This window comes from Pyrus communis, chromosome 4 (assembly GCF_963583255.1).
Source record: "Pyrus communis chromosome 4, drPyrComm1.1, whole genome shotgun sequence".
In the NCBI taxonomy this organism is placed as follows: domain Eukaryota; kingdom Viridiplantae; phylum Streptophyta; class Magnoliopsida; order Rosales; family Rosaceae; genus Pyrus; species Pyrus communis.
The window spans coordinates 18,105,024-18,118,315 of NC_084806.1; the positions used below are offsets into that span (position 1 = coordinate 18,105,024).

General features: G+C 38.3%; 2 protein-coding genes across 2 annotated transcripts; both read right to left on the bottom strand.

Moving 5' to 3' along the window:
* Positions 1 to 539: 539 nt before the first annotated feature.
* LOC137732238 (protein trichome birefringence-like 5) lies at positions 540 to 5,386 on the bottom strand. The gene is made up of 5 exons (XM_068471539.1): positions 4,685 to 5,386; positions 2,701 to 2,893; positions 1,966 to 2,159; positions 1,433 to 1,591; positions 540 to 995 (listed from the first exon to the last, which is right to left on the bottom strand). Exons 1-5 carry the CDS (start codon positions 5,287 to 5,289, stop codon positions 653 to 655), a joined length of 1,494 nt encoding a protein of 497 aa, XP_068327640.1. The 5' UTR covers positions 5,290 to 5,386; the 3' UTR covers positions 540 to 652.
* Positions 5,387 to 11,617: 6,231 nt separating this feature from the next.
* Positions 11,618 to 12,022, bottom strand: LOC137732805 (uncharacterized). The gene has a single exon (XM_068472072.1). It carries the CDS (start codon positions 12,020 to 12,022, stop codon positions 11,618 to 11,620), a length of 405 nt encoding a protein of 134 aa, XP_068328173.1.
* Positions 12,023 to 13,292: the final 1,270 nt, after the last annotated feature.

Sequence of the window (13,292 nt, forward strand, 5' to 3'; positions counted from 1 at the left end):
GGATCATTGATATGTGATCGAACGGTCCAAATCAAAATTCAAATTCAAAACTTTTTGACCGTTGGAAATCCAACGGTCCAGAAAACTAGTCGTTGGAAATCCAACGGCTCAGGACCCACCACATGGCCTCCCTATCGGTGTGCTTAGTGCGCTTGCGCAAGCGGGCCTCGACTCTGGATTCTTGTTGACGACGCACGTCCAGTCGCATGTGCTTCCCACGCGCCTGGCGCAAAAAAAAATTCAAACGACCTCTGACGCCACGCTGGTGTTAGCATGACGTCAAATGGGCCAGTCAACATGTATATCGATTTTGGGCCGGCCTTTGGCCTGGCTTGGGCTGGGTGCCAACCTATTAGGCTAGGGTGGAGCATAAATGAGGGAGGCCGGTCCATTTTTTGGATTGGGTGCCGGGCTATCAAGCCCCGGTGGAACTGCTCTTATAGGGAAGGAATGAGTTGTATGTTGGACAAGGGTTGGCCAACACAGAAAATACATAACCCCACATCGCCTGGGATTGATACGTGTGATCCCTATACACATGAACAACCTCCTCTTCGACGCCCGTTTAACTGATTCTTGGTCAAGTAAAAGAATGCAGATATTCCATTCCATATGTATATAGTAATTACTCTCGTGGTAAATCGAGAAAACCCTATGAAATTTTACTCTTTGAGTTCGTTTTCTGTAAAACTAAAGTGGCATAAATGAGCTCATTCCATGCATCAGGGACCCCAGGAACGCACCAATGGCTGCAGTCTTGCTTCCTTGTGGAAACTTTTTTGCCAGCAGTTGCATTCTTGCCATAGATAGATGGATGGCCATCTTTGCGGAAATTGGTCAACCTTGTCACATTCAGCAGCCTCACTGGAATCCGCATATCTTTAATCACTTCATCCACTATCTTCATTTTCAAAGGATAGTTATCAAGTATGGCTCCACTTAAGACTGGTTCTTTTTCTCCATTGCATGACCCACCTGAATCCCAATCTCCACCTCTGCTTTCAAGAGTTTGGAATTAATAGAAATATATCATATACGGGAGTTTCTAGTATGCTCTGATGTGCTGTACACACGGGAACGTAATAAATTTTCGATCAAACACTTGCCATAATAAATAGAACACCGAAGTAATTGTTCCTTCTCTTAAGTGCTTAGGAATTTGTTGTAGGCGTTGTTTATCCCAAAATTTGGTTCTGTTTCTCATCATATCAATGTAAAGTGGGAGACCTCCTAAATCAACCACCACTCGAACAAGACCACAAAAAAATTTAGACAAAAATCCCCGGATTCATCTTTTATCTTTTTTGTTGGAATTTTGACAAAGCATGTTTTCCAAGACCAGAAAAGCAAATTACATAAAAATACCCTCCTAGTTGTCTCATATGAACTGAAAAGGACACGAAAGATGAAAGGATTAAGTAGTTGAATATACCTGAAATGGGCAGAAGAGTAACCACGATAGAAGACCAACTGCTTTGATGGATTAATATTATGATCAATCCAGTTTGCCCATGTCCTCAGAGCTCTTCTGTAGGCCTCAGATGCATCAAACTTTGGATAAAGATAATCTCCCTCTTTATAGTAGCTTTTCCTGTGAGAAGTAAGTCATATTACTCCAGTGCTCCAGTATCTTTTACAGAAGTAAAAATGGCCTAAAGAAGAGTTAATACACCGCTCAACCAGACTACGTTTCAATTAGTTGTATCAATATAAGCTAATCAAGTAATTTTCTTGGTAAGAAATGCATGGACATCATATTACTTTTCAGCATTTCAAATTTTATTTATCCTCGCTGAATATTAACAGTACTATGGATGATCTTATGTTTTCAACCACCCAAAAAAATTTTAAAAAGGAAGAAACGCCCAAAACAAACCAGTGGTGAACACCCCTGAATGAACCAGAAAACTATATTCCGATCTGCAGAACAAATGTACGAAAAGTAAATATGAGATAAGCATGTACCCTCGAGCAGTTTTTCCATGAGTCCACCAATGGCCAGTGTTAAATACAAGAATGTCAGCCCTCTTCCAACGTTTAGCAGTCTTGTCAATTTGATCTATTGAGAGAGTTGGATTTGAACTCCCTTGCGCATTAATGCGGACTCCTTCCTTCACCAGGAAATGTGACCTCACAAATTCTACTGTACAGTCATAGTCCTGTCCAAGATCATCAGAAACCCTCATAATCACTAAGGGTACTTAGTGATCCATTGAGTGATCCATTGACTCCCCAAATCTACGTTGACTTTAAAACGAATATGATGTAATTCTGCATGCTGAAAAACTAATTATGGAAAATTGGATTTAACTTTGATAATTTCAGCCAGAACAAAATATTGTGATGTCAATCCTCAAACCAAATGTGGAGTGTCTGTTAGAAGTTGTGTTCCAGAAGGTAAGCTTTCTATCAAACCTGGTAGAAGTCAATTTAGAATGATCAAACATGCACGCGGATGCATGTGTGAACTTGCCCACACACACACACACACACAGATTTAGCATGTTCAATGAAAGTACTTCTACATTTTAAGTAACATGAATTATACATGTGAACCTTTCCAAATGGCTAATGGGGCTCGAAATTATACTAACCAATCAATGCTTGAGAAAGCAACAAGTTATCAAGAAAAAATTTCCTGAAGTGCAAATCATATATGTCCACCAAATGGAAAATTAGGAGCACAAGGATCTAAATTACCTCGAATTTGAAAACAAAGTAACCTCTTCCCTTAGTTATTTTGTGGCCGTGAATCTCGCGCATTCTGCTTTTATTATGCAAGCCCTCACGGAGGAGGCAAAGGATTGACTCGAACTGGTTCCGATTCATGGAATCTCCTACCAGCATCAACTTTTTACCCCGTAATCTCACCAAGAAGTCTGTTGCATTAAACCTACGAGTGACAGTGAGTGTCAAAACAAAATGTAATCCCAACAAAGTGATAAATTTTCATTAACAAGGAGACAAATACAACCAAAGTAAAATAAGATGTTAAAATAATGATTCAAATACTGAAACAAATAGTTACTAGGAAATCCTTTTCAATAATGTTTCAGTGAGAGCATGCTACAAAAATTACATTGAAATAAGGCTGGAAGTGGAACTAGTTACATTGCACTGAGGCTGGACATAGAACAAGTAGCATAAAACATGAGGACTATGCAAACCATCAAACTCTCTAAACTCTAAACTTGTAGTCAAAGAGGGAAATGATGCTGCGAATTGAAGGAACCAAACTGAGCAATCATGATATCTCTAGACTCCATTTGTAATTCATTTCCCAAAACCATATCTGAAAGTTCAATTTGTAAATATACATCCGTAAACTACTCATTGCAAAAATATCAGTATTCAGCCCTAATTTTATGTACTGGTCCAATATTTCCCATGGCAGTTCAAATATATGAATGACTCATCTTTGGCAAGGAGATGTTTCAATCCTTCAAATTCATGCAAGGTTATTAGATGTTCAACATCACTGGCTGTGCAGGGGGGATCTCCATAAAGGGAAACTTAAAAAATTGGTGATTTCTTGAAACTATACATTAACTAGGTCCTTTTCTTAAAACTATACAGTTAACTAGCCCCTACTAAGATGTTAGTTGACTCCTGAATCCTGATCACCTCCATCGCATCCCTCATCCCTGCAGTCAAACCACCAGTTGCCATCCATGGGCATCACCTCTGTAACCAGATCACCATAACTCTTTAAGTTCACCTCTATGTAATGAGATCATTATCATCGATTGGCTTCACCTCTCTCATCAGATCCTGATCCTGTTCCAATTTCAATTCGTTGCACCATTTCACCATAATCATCATGCTATCCAAGGAATCATGTCCTTGAAGATAGGTTCTAGCTTTGACTACCTCCTATGATCCTATCATGGGTTCAATGATTCCCTTGATTTATCAAATGTGCCTTATTCTCGAGAATTATTTATATATATGTACCTCCAATTACTGAACGATTATAACAGCATAAAATTTTCCTTGGTGACATTTACTTAATGAGATTCCAAAATTCATATTTTATCACTGGCCTCAAGCCCTTTCTCATCATGAAGAAGCTGTTAATGAGACAGGAAAAAGCTGAATTTAGGCAACTTCCTAGGCATGAAGTCGATTTAGGAAAATATGCACATGTTTGGAAGAGTGATTAAACAGAGAGCACAATACCAATGGATGCAATGGTTGTAATGAATCTAGTGATAAGTGATAACCAATAACAAGTGAATGGGAGGTTGCCTTTTTTGCAATCTACAAACGGTGGGTCTAGAAACGCAGAATATCTGAACAAAATTTCTATTTATGACGAGACATCAAGCATCCTTTTCTCAGAAAGGTTGCTTCATGGGATAAAATAAATAAAACTTAGTTTTTCGTGAGAAGCTTCTGTTATCTATGTCCGTTACTCAAAAAAAAAATTTCCAGACCTCGTCGATGCAAGCTTTCTCAAGCAAACAAGACGATTGGCAATCTAAAGGGTCCTAAACTGTCATTGAGCTTGAACTTTACTCAAATCTATATCCTTGGTAGACATTCAAATTAGATAGTACGAGTTAGTTATTGCAGCTACATGGAAGCCATTACGCATATTCTTCCAAAAGAAGATACCTCGGAAGATTACAACTACTTTGAACCACAACAGATAAGAGACAATAATAAAGCAGAAAAGAGATACCTTGGAAGATCACATCCCTGAGGCTTCCACCGCCATTTGAGATACTCAGAGTCACTCCTTCCATTGTTCTGGCAATCAAAAGCTTCATCGACATATGGACAAGAACGCGGTTCGTAAAGCGGATAATGCTCGTCTTTCACCCAAGTCCCCGCATACAAATCACACCCAATTTCACCCATTTCCCCGAATGGGTTCCCATTTCCACTACCTGGGTCTTGCTCAGTTCCGTCATTGGACTCCGTCGGCTCATTAGTTTCTGAATTGGACGAAGTGGGTTGGTGGGTTGGTGGCTCCTCTGGTTCTGGGGAGGGGGAATCGGTGCCAGAAGGAGGAGGAGGAGGACAAGGAAGAGGAGGAGAAGGTGGGTCTACAGCTACCTTTAGTGGGGTTGTGGAGTTGAGGAGAGAGAGATTGGAATGGGTAAGCGAGGAAGAAAAAGATGGGATTTGGGGAAGGAGATCTTTGTAGAGAAAAAGAGAAGGCTCGAGAGCTCGCTTGGAGAAGACGAAAATGGCGAAGAGGAAGAGGGTGATGAATAGGAGAGCAGTGAAGGTGTAGCGATTCTTTTGGGTCGTGGAATTGGATGTTGTTGTTGCCACTGCCATTTCAGCATTTGCTATCGAGTGAAGAGTGGAGGCTGTGTAATTGCCGAGAGAGAGAGAGAGAGAGAGAGAGAGAGAGGCAGTGAACTTCCCGATGGGGAAATGGAATGTTTTAATTTTGTTTAATCAAATAATAGGGTTGTCTATTGTAAATCTTTCTTTGTTTACCTACTTTTTCTTTTTCTTTTTCTTTTAATTCTTTGTTGATATAAAATAGATCAAAGTTAGGGAGATAACATTTACTAGTAACAGGAGCGAAACAGATGTAAAATATTACACTGTAACTATAGCACAAGAGGATGACAAATAAAGAAGGTAGGAATAGATAATGATGTTATTGATCTTTCCTTTCTTTCTCTCTGTATTTTGATTGCAGTCGAATGCTCTATTTATAGAGCAACTGACATTATTACAGGTTGAAATTTATGTCACACGACTTTGAAAATACAATCCTTTTATTTCCAAAGTCTACATCTCATATGTGGGCATTGAAAAACCTGTGTGTGGGCATCCATAACAATGCCAATGTTTTCAACGTTTTCAACATTCTCCCTTGAATGCCCATATATCAACTTCAGTTGCCTTGTTAAAACCTTGCTTGGAAAAACCCAGGGGGAAAAAACCATAGCGCAGGAAAAAGAGTACAACTTTACTTGGATTGTTGATATAGTGTTAAATATACTTATGTTGCCTCATTAAAACCTTGATAAGAAAAACCCAGTGGAAAAAATCCTAATCGAAGGAAAAAGAGTTCAACATGCATGTATCATGGATGCTCCCCCTGATATATATATATATATATATATATATATATATATATCTTCCCCTAATTCTGCATTCTCCAAATTTAGTTGTTTGGTAAGTCGACATAATCCGATACTTTGCATTATCTTCTGAAGCGTGCACTTTGGTAGGGATTTGGTGAACAAATCTACCAGATTTTCATTACAACATATTTGTCTAACTTCAGTAACTTTAGCCTTCTGGAGCTCATGTGCACTAAAAAACTTTGGAGATATGTATTTAGTCTTATCGCCCTTGATGAATCATTCCTTCATTTAGGCAACACAGGCTGCATTATCTTCATGAATGATAGTTGGAGTGTCTGTCTTTGAAGGTAAACCATATGAATTCTGAATATGATGGATCATTGATCTTAACCAAGAACATTCACGACTTGCTTCATGTAAAGCAAGTATTTATGAATGATTTGAAGATGTAGCAACTAATGTTTGCTTTGTTGAGCGCCACGAAATTGTTGTATCTCCATTCTTGAACACATATCCAGTTTGTGAGCAGACTTTATGCGAATCAAAGAGAAAACCAGCATCTGCATATCCAACAAGGAACTGGTCATTTATGGATTTCTTTGAGTAAAAGAGACACATGTCTGTTGTCCCACGAAGGTATCGCAATACATCTTTAACTCCCTTCCAATGACGAATTGTTGGAGCAGAGCTATACCTTGCTAACAAGTTGACTGAAAAAACTATATCTGGTCTAGTACATTGTGCTAAATACAATAAAGCAGTTACTGCACTCAAATATGGTACTTCTGGACCAGTGACCAGTTCATCATCTTCTTTTGGACGGAATGGATCTTTCTTAATGTCCAAAGAACAAACGACCATTGGCGTGCTGAGTGGATAAGCCTTGTCCATGCCAAATCGCTTTAGGATTTTTTCAATGTAAGCTGATTGGTGGACCAAAATTCCACTAGCACAATGCTCAATCTGCAGATCGAGACAAAATTTTGTTTCCAAGGTCTTTCATTTCAAATTCACTTTTTAGGTATTCAGCAATTTTATTGAGCTCTTCAAGGGTTCCAACTAGGTTCATATCATCGACATATATTACCACTATAACAAATCCATAGTTGGATTTCATAATGAACACACAAAGGCAAATGACATTGTTGATATACCCTTCTTTAATCAAATACTCACTAAGACAATTATACCACATTCGTCCAGATTGTTTCAGCCCATACAATGATTGCCTTAATTTGATTGAGAGCATACCTCGTGGTTTGTTAGTTGTTTCAGGCAACTTAAGTCCTTCTGGGACTTTCATATATATTTCAGTATCTAATTCTCCATATAGATACGCGGTGATGACATCCATAAGTTGCATGTTAAGTTTTTCTGAAACTACTAAACTTATTACGGAACGTAATTGCATCCATTACAGAGGAGTATGTCTTCTCATAATTAATTCTAGATCTTTGCGAAAAGCCTTGTGCAACGAGTCATGCTTTATATCTTGTAATCTCATTTTTCTCATTGTGTTTCCTTGTGAATACCCATTTGTTACCCACGGGGTTTACACCAGGCAGGGTTTGGACTACTGGTCCAAAAACATTTCGCATTTCCAAGGAATTTAATTTTGCCTAGATTGCATCTTTCCATTTAGACCAATCTTGTCTCTGTTTGCATTCATCAACAGAGTAGGGCTTAAGATCATTACTTAATATGATTTCAGTGGCTACCACAAATGCGAGCATGTCGTCGATGATTATTTCATTCCGATCCCACAATTCATTCGTACAAGCATAATTTATGGAGATTACTTTGCTTTCATGTACCTCTGTTTCTTCAAGTACATGTGTCTCATCAAGGATATTTTCTTTTTCTGAAAGTACAGAATCATGAATTGTGGATGTGTCATTCATTTTTTTCTTCTTGAATGATTTCATTTAGATTCAGTTGTGTCCTCGACTTTCTCTTTCGAGGGGCTAAATCTTTTGAACCTGGAGGTCTACCACGCTTCAGGCGTGCACCTGATGAATCATTCACTGCCACTTTATTTTGTCCAACAGGAACATCAATTCTTGCAGGTGCATTTGCAGCTGGTATATGTGATTTTGTCACGTTCATAGCATCATTAAATGCATCTGTGATAGGAGCATATTCATGCGACTTAAATGGCTTGTTCTCGTACATTTACGTTATGTTTCTTTAGTTATTTTAGTCCTTTATGCTTCTTTTGTGTGTTTTCAGGTTCTAAGGGCTTAAGGAGCAAAGAAGTGCATTTAGGGGCCTTTTGGAGCACTATTGGGCTAAGGATGGATAGCTTATGCTTGGAGCCAAAATGTTGGATGAAATTGAAGGCCTTGTATGCACTTGAGGACACAAAACAATGGCCCTAACCCAATTACACAACCTTGCCATGGGCTTAACCATATTTCCCTTCCCTTGCCATGCAAACCACCCTATTTTAGGCCCATTCTATGTACTTAAACCCTAGCCCTTTAACCTTGCAGCCCTATTATGATTTATTCACTTCCATATTCTTCTTTAATCCACATGCATTCATCATCATTCACCCTACCTTGCATTTCCACAAAACACATTCTATGCCGTGCACCTCCCTTGCAATTTCAGCCATCACACTTCATCATTGCAGCCACCATTCACCCTAGTTGTCACTCACATGCATTCCCATTCTATATTTCAGCCACATGCACCCATAATTACACCAAACACACCCTTGCCGTGCCTATCCCTTGCATTTCCAGCATTCCCATTTGCATTTTCAGCTTTCCACCAACCAATCTAGTTGTCATTCCACATGCATTCCCTTCTTTAATCATTCCTAGCTGCCATTCACATGCTCTCCCATCCATTCTCTCCCTATAAAACCATGCAATGCATTCATACAAAGAATTCCATTCACCACAAAACAAACACACAACACACAAACACAAAATCCCCATTCTTTGCCGTGCATTCCTTCCATTTTCTGCAGTTTTTCTCCTCCATTGCAGCCACTCCAACCACTCCCCATCCCTCCAAAACACTTCACACCACCCCAAAACCTATTCTTAGACCTTGTGCCGCAACAAAGAGGAAGAGAAGAGGGCCTAAACGTTCATACAATTCAAGTTTGAGTTGTTGGAATGTTTAGGTGTTTCTTTGATTTCAATGTTTAATTTCAATTCTCTTTGTCTTGTACGTATGAGGAACTAAACCCCCTTTAGCTAGGGGGGGTGATTCGAAACCATGTTTATGCTTGCAATATGAATTGATTACCTTTGGTTGGAATTTCATAAGTTGTGGATTCAATTTGTTTAACTGTTTGATTGATAACTTATTTATGTATGTTTATTGAGAGTGCACGCTTAATTTTCATGCATGAATATGACGCTAGAATATAAGTGAGTTTCACCTAATCGTTATGAACTTATATTCACAAGTAGTGGAGGTTGCTTATAAACAATCGCGTTAAATGAATTCTTGGCACTAGTTTCATGCTTTTCATAGTAACGAATGCCTCGTCAACACTTATAGTTTTCATGATGCTTAATGATCTTTGATTGTATCTTTATTGTGCTTTTCACGTAAAGGACTTTTGGAGAATGTTGTGAATTGCGTTGCGCAAACCCATCCAATTCATTAACTTAAAGGAGAACTTGACGGTTAATTTAAGCGGACCTAATTAACCCGGGGTGTTGAGTTTCATAATTTATCGAAAGACCAACTGAAAAATCAATCTTGTATGCAAGTGTAACATGTGTGGAGAAGAACCCCTTAGCTAGCTTTCATCCATATTTTCATCACATTCATATTTACATTCTGCCTTTAAATTACAATCTGTGCATTTAGTTTAATTTCGTCAAAACCTCAATCCCCCCCCCCCCATATTTTGTTTAGTCTTAGTCATTACAATCTGTCTTATTTTGGTTTTTAAGTATTTGGAGTCTTGTGGACTTGTTTTGAGTTCTTGTTAAGTGAGTTAAGTGTTATAAAAGTTAGTTTTATTTATTTGAGTCAAGTGCTTAGCACCCCTAGTTAATCCCCGGTTAGTTTTCCGAGTAGACAAGAGACAAACATGTAACCATCAGGTAGATGCATCAACCAAAACCATAAAATATCGAAATGGTCCACAAGATGGTTGAATAGGCCCATAAATATCCCCTTGAATTCTTTGCAAAAATGATGGGGATTCAGCATCAACCTTTAATTGTGATGGTCTAATTACCAACTTCCCTTGAGAATGAGCCTTGCAAGGGTTATCATTTGAGATAGCAATGTGTCTGCTAAATAATGGATGTCCATTAGAGTTGGTAATGATTCTACGCATCATGGTAGATCCTGGGTGACCCAGACGGTCATGCCAAAGCATGTAAACTTTTGAATCAATGAACTTCTGGTTCATGACAGCATGTGATTCAATTGTCTTTATGTATGTATAATACAATCCACTCGACAAACCACGCAACTTCTTCAATATACGCATCTGGGTATCATTGGAGGTAATGCATAGATACTCCACATTTTCTGCACTTTTTGTTTCAATGTGGATCCATTTAAATGTATGTTTTTCAAACTCAACAAATTTCTAGTAGATTGAGTAGCGTACAATGCATTATATATGGACAATATTGTTCCATTTGGTAACATAATCTGGGCTTTCCTTGAGCCTTCAATCACATCTGATTGCCCTAATATTGTTGTTACCTTTACTTTTGTAAGCATCAATCTTGAGAAATACTTTCGATCTCGAAGTATTGTATGCGTGGTTGCGCTGTCTGTAAGACAAATATCTCCGTTATTTCTCATGTTTTGAGAATAACCATAGTTTTTATCCATGCTCTCTGAGTAAGGGAATCACAGTTAAAAGTAATTTCTAATAGGAAATTTAAATGCCACTTTTATTGAATCTGAAATGCTAGTTTTTAAACTACAAGTTCAGCATAATAAAAGTACATTGAACATCAATGATTCAATCAGATTGGTATACTTCATTTCCCTTTTCCACCATGAAATTTGAGACCTCTAGGTGGGTTGTGTTCAACTGTCCTGATAAGTTACACACTGGATTAGGTATATCCATTGGTTTAGCCTGGTCGAGAAAATTGGTCTCGACATCCTTCTCCTTGAGGGACGCTTGATACAGATCCACTAGATGTTTTGGGGTATAACAAGTACGTGCCCAATGCCCATTGCCACCATACCTATGGCAGGGTCCTTCGGAGTTTCTGGGAGTATTGTTCCTATGAGCTCTGCCTTTATGGCGATTTACATTTTTGAAGTTTGGGGCAGAACTATGCCTTGGAACTTGGTTGTGAAACTGAACACCATGATTCTTACCTTTCCCGTTCCACCCTCCTCGCCTGTGGCCACATCCTCGTTTATGATTATTGCCACTAAAGGATGTGGCGTTCACTTCGAGGGAAGCTGCATTCACTTCTGGGAATGGTGCAGATCTAGTAGGTCTGGAATGATGATTTTTCAGCAGGAGCTCATTATTTTGTTCAACAACCAGGAGCACAGAGATCAATTGGTTGTATTCAGTAAAATGTGCTGAAAGTCTTTTCCAGCATATCTTTCTAAGTAATCGTATCCCCACAGAGCTTCATCTGAGAGGTAATTCTGAACAACGCAGAATTGTACTCAGCCACTGACTTGAAATCTTGGATCCTTAAGTGAGTCCATTCATAGCAAGCCCTTAGAAGAATCATCATTGTCTGGTGATTGTATATGTTTCTCAATGCCTTCCAAAGAGCTAACAGATCTTCAATCGTTAAGTACTCGCTCTTTAGTCCCTCATCAAGATGGCGACGAATAAAGATCATGGCCTTTGCCCGATCTTGAGAGGATGAGCTACTTTCTTCCCTAATGGTATCTCTAAGATTCCCTGCTTCCAGATGAATCTTAGTATCCAATACCCAAGTAAGGTAATTCTTCCCAGTAATGTCCATGGCAACAAAATCAAGCTTTGCCAAGTTTGTCATTTGCTTTTCTAAAAGAAAATTGAGATGTGTAAGGACTTGCAATAATATGTAATCTGGGGGATGTAGTGTTAGAACTTCTGGTTTTTACAAATTTTTCATTTTGATCTTCAGGCCAAAATGATAAGCATTCGAAACTTCTGGTTCGAGATTTACATGATGAATGAGAAGGGCGATTGTACTACACAAGCTCATAACATAGGATGAGCGATTATTCCGCACCACTCAAGCAGCAGGAAAATTTAAATATGCAAAGCAGGGTGGGCGATTATACCGCACCACCTAAAATTGCAATGAAATTAAACAACAGGCAAATTTAAATATATAGGGTATGATGGGCGATAATACCGCTCCACCTAAAATTTGCAGTAAAATTAGATTTGTAGTCCAAGATAGGAGATGATACCGCACCATTATGGATTGCAGTAAGATTAAATTTGCAGTTCAAGATGAGCGATTGTACCACACCATCTTGGATTGCAGTAAATTTAACATAAATAAACACTGGGTAGTAATCAAGATCTACACCAAACAAGAAATCAAAGATATATGTAACTGTTAGGTTGAGAACTAAAAGCAGGCATGGTGCAAATAGTTCTTCGCGAGGGTATATCTACTAGTTGAGGTAGAGGAAGAAGATGAACAGTAAAATCCTTAGAGAAAACTTTTTTTTTCTCTCGGCAAAGAGAAATGAGGAATAGTTATATTTAGAGAGTCGTGCTAATAACGTGTTATAAAATAGGTCAAAATTAGAGAGATAACCTTTACTAGTGATAGGAGCGAAGCAGGTGTAAAATGACACCCACTTATTTAACCTCACAAACCATGGCATTGAAAAAGTAGAAAATAACAGAATGAATTACTCTTGAGAAATAAGGTTTCCCCACTCTATTTCTCTCATTCTTCATTTGTCTTTCGAGTTGTGTCTTGAGAGTACGAAATATATAAAGTTTGCCAGAGTCTGAAGATTAAAGTGCTTTGACTTTGGATTATAGATTGTTGAATCTTGGGAGACGGACGCCTACCGAACTACAAGCATAAGAGTAGGGGCGAAATTTTGTCTTTAGGACATTGCATTTATGCAAGCCTCAATCTTTAAGTTTGTTAGTATTTCTAACTTTCTCTCTAGTTGTTTATATTAATCTTATATATAATTGATGTTGTGAATTTCTTTATGATTATTATTATTGGAATTCTTGTGTTATTTTCATATTTTCTATTATTACTCCAACAATAAGCACGAAATTTTCCAGTCTATAAGTAGATATATATA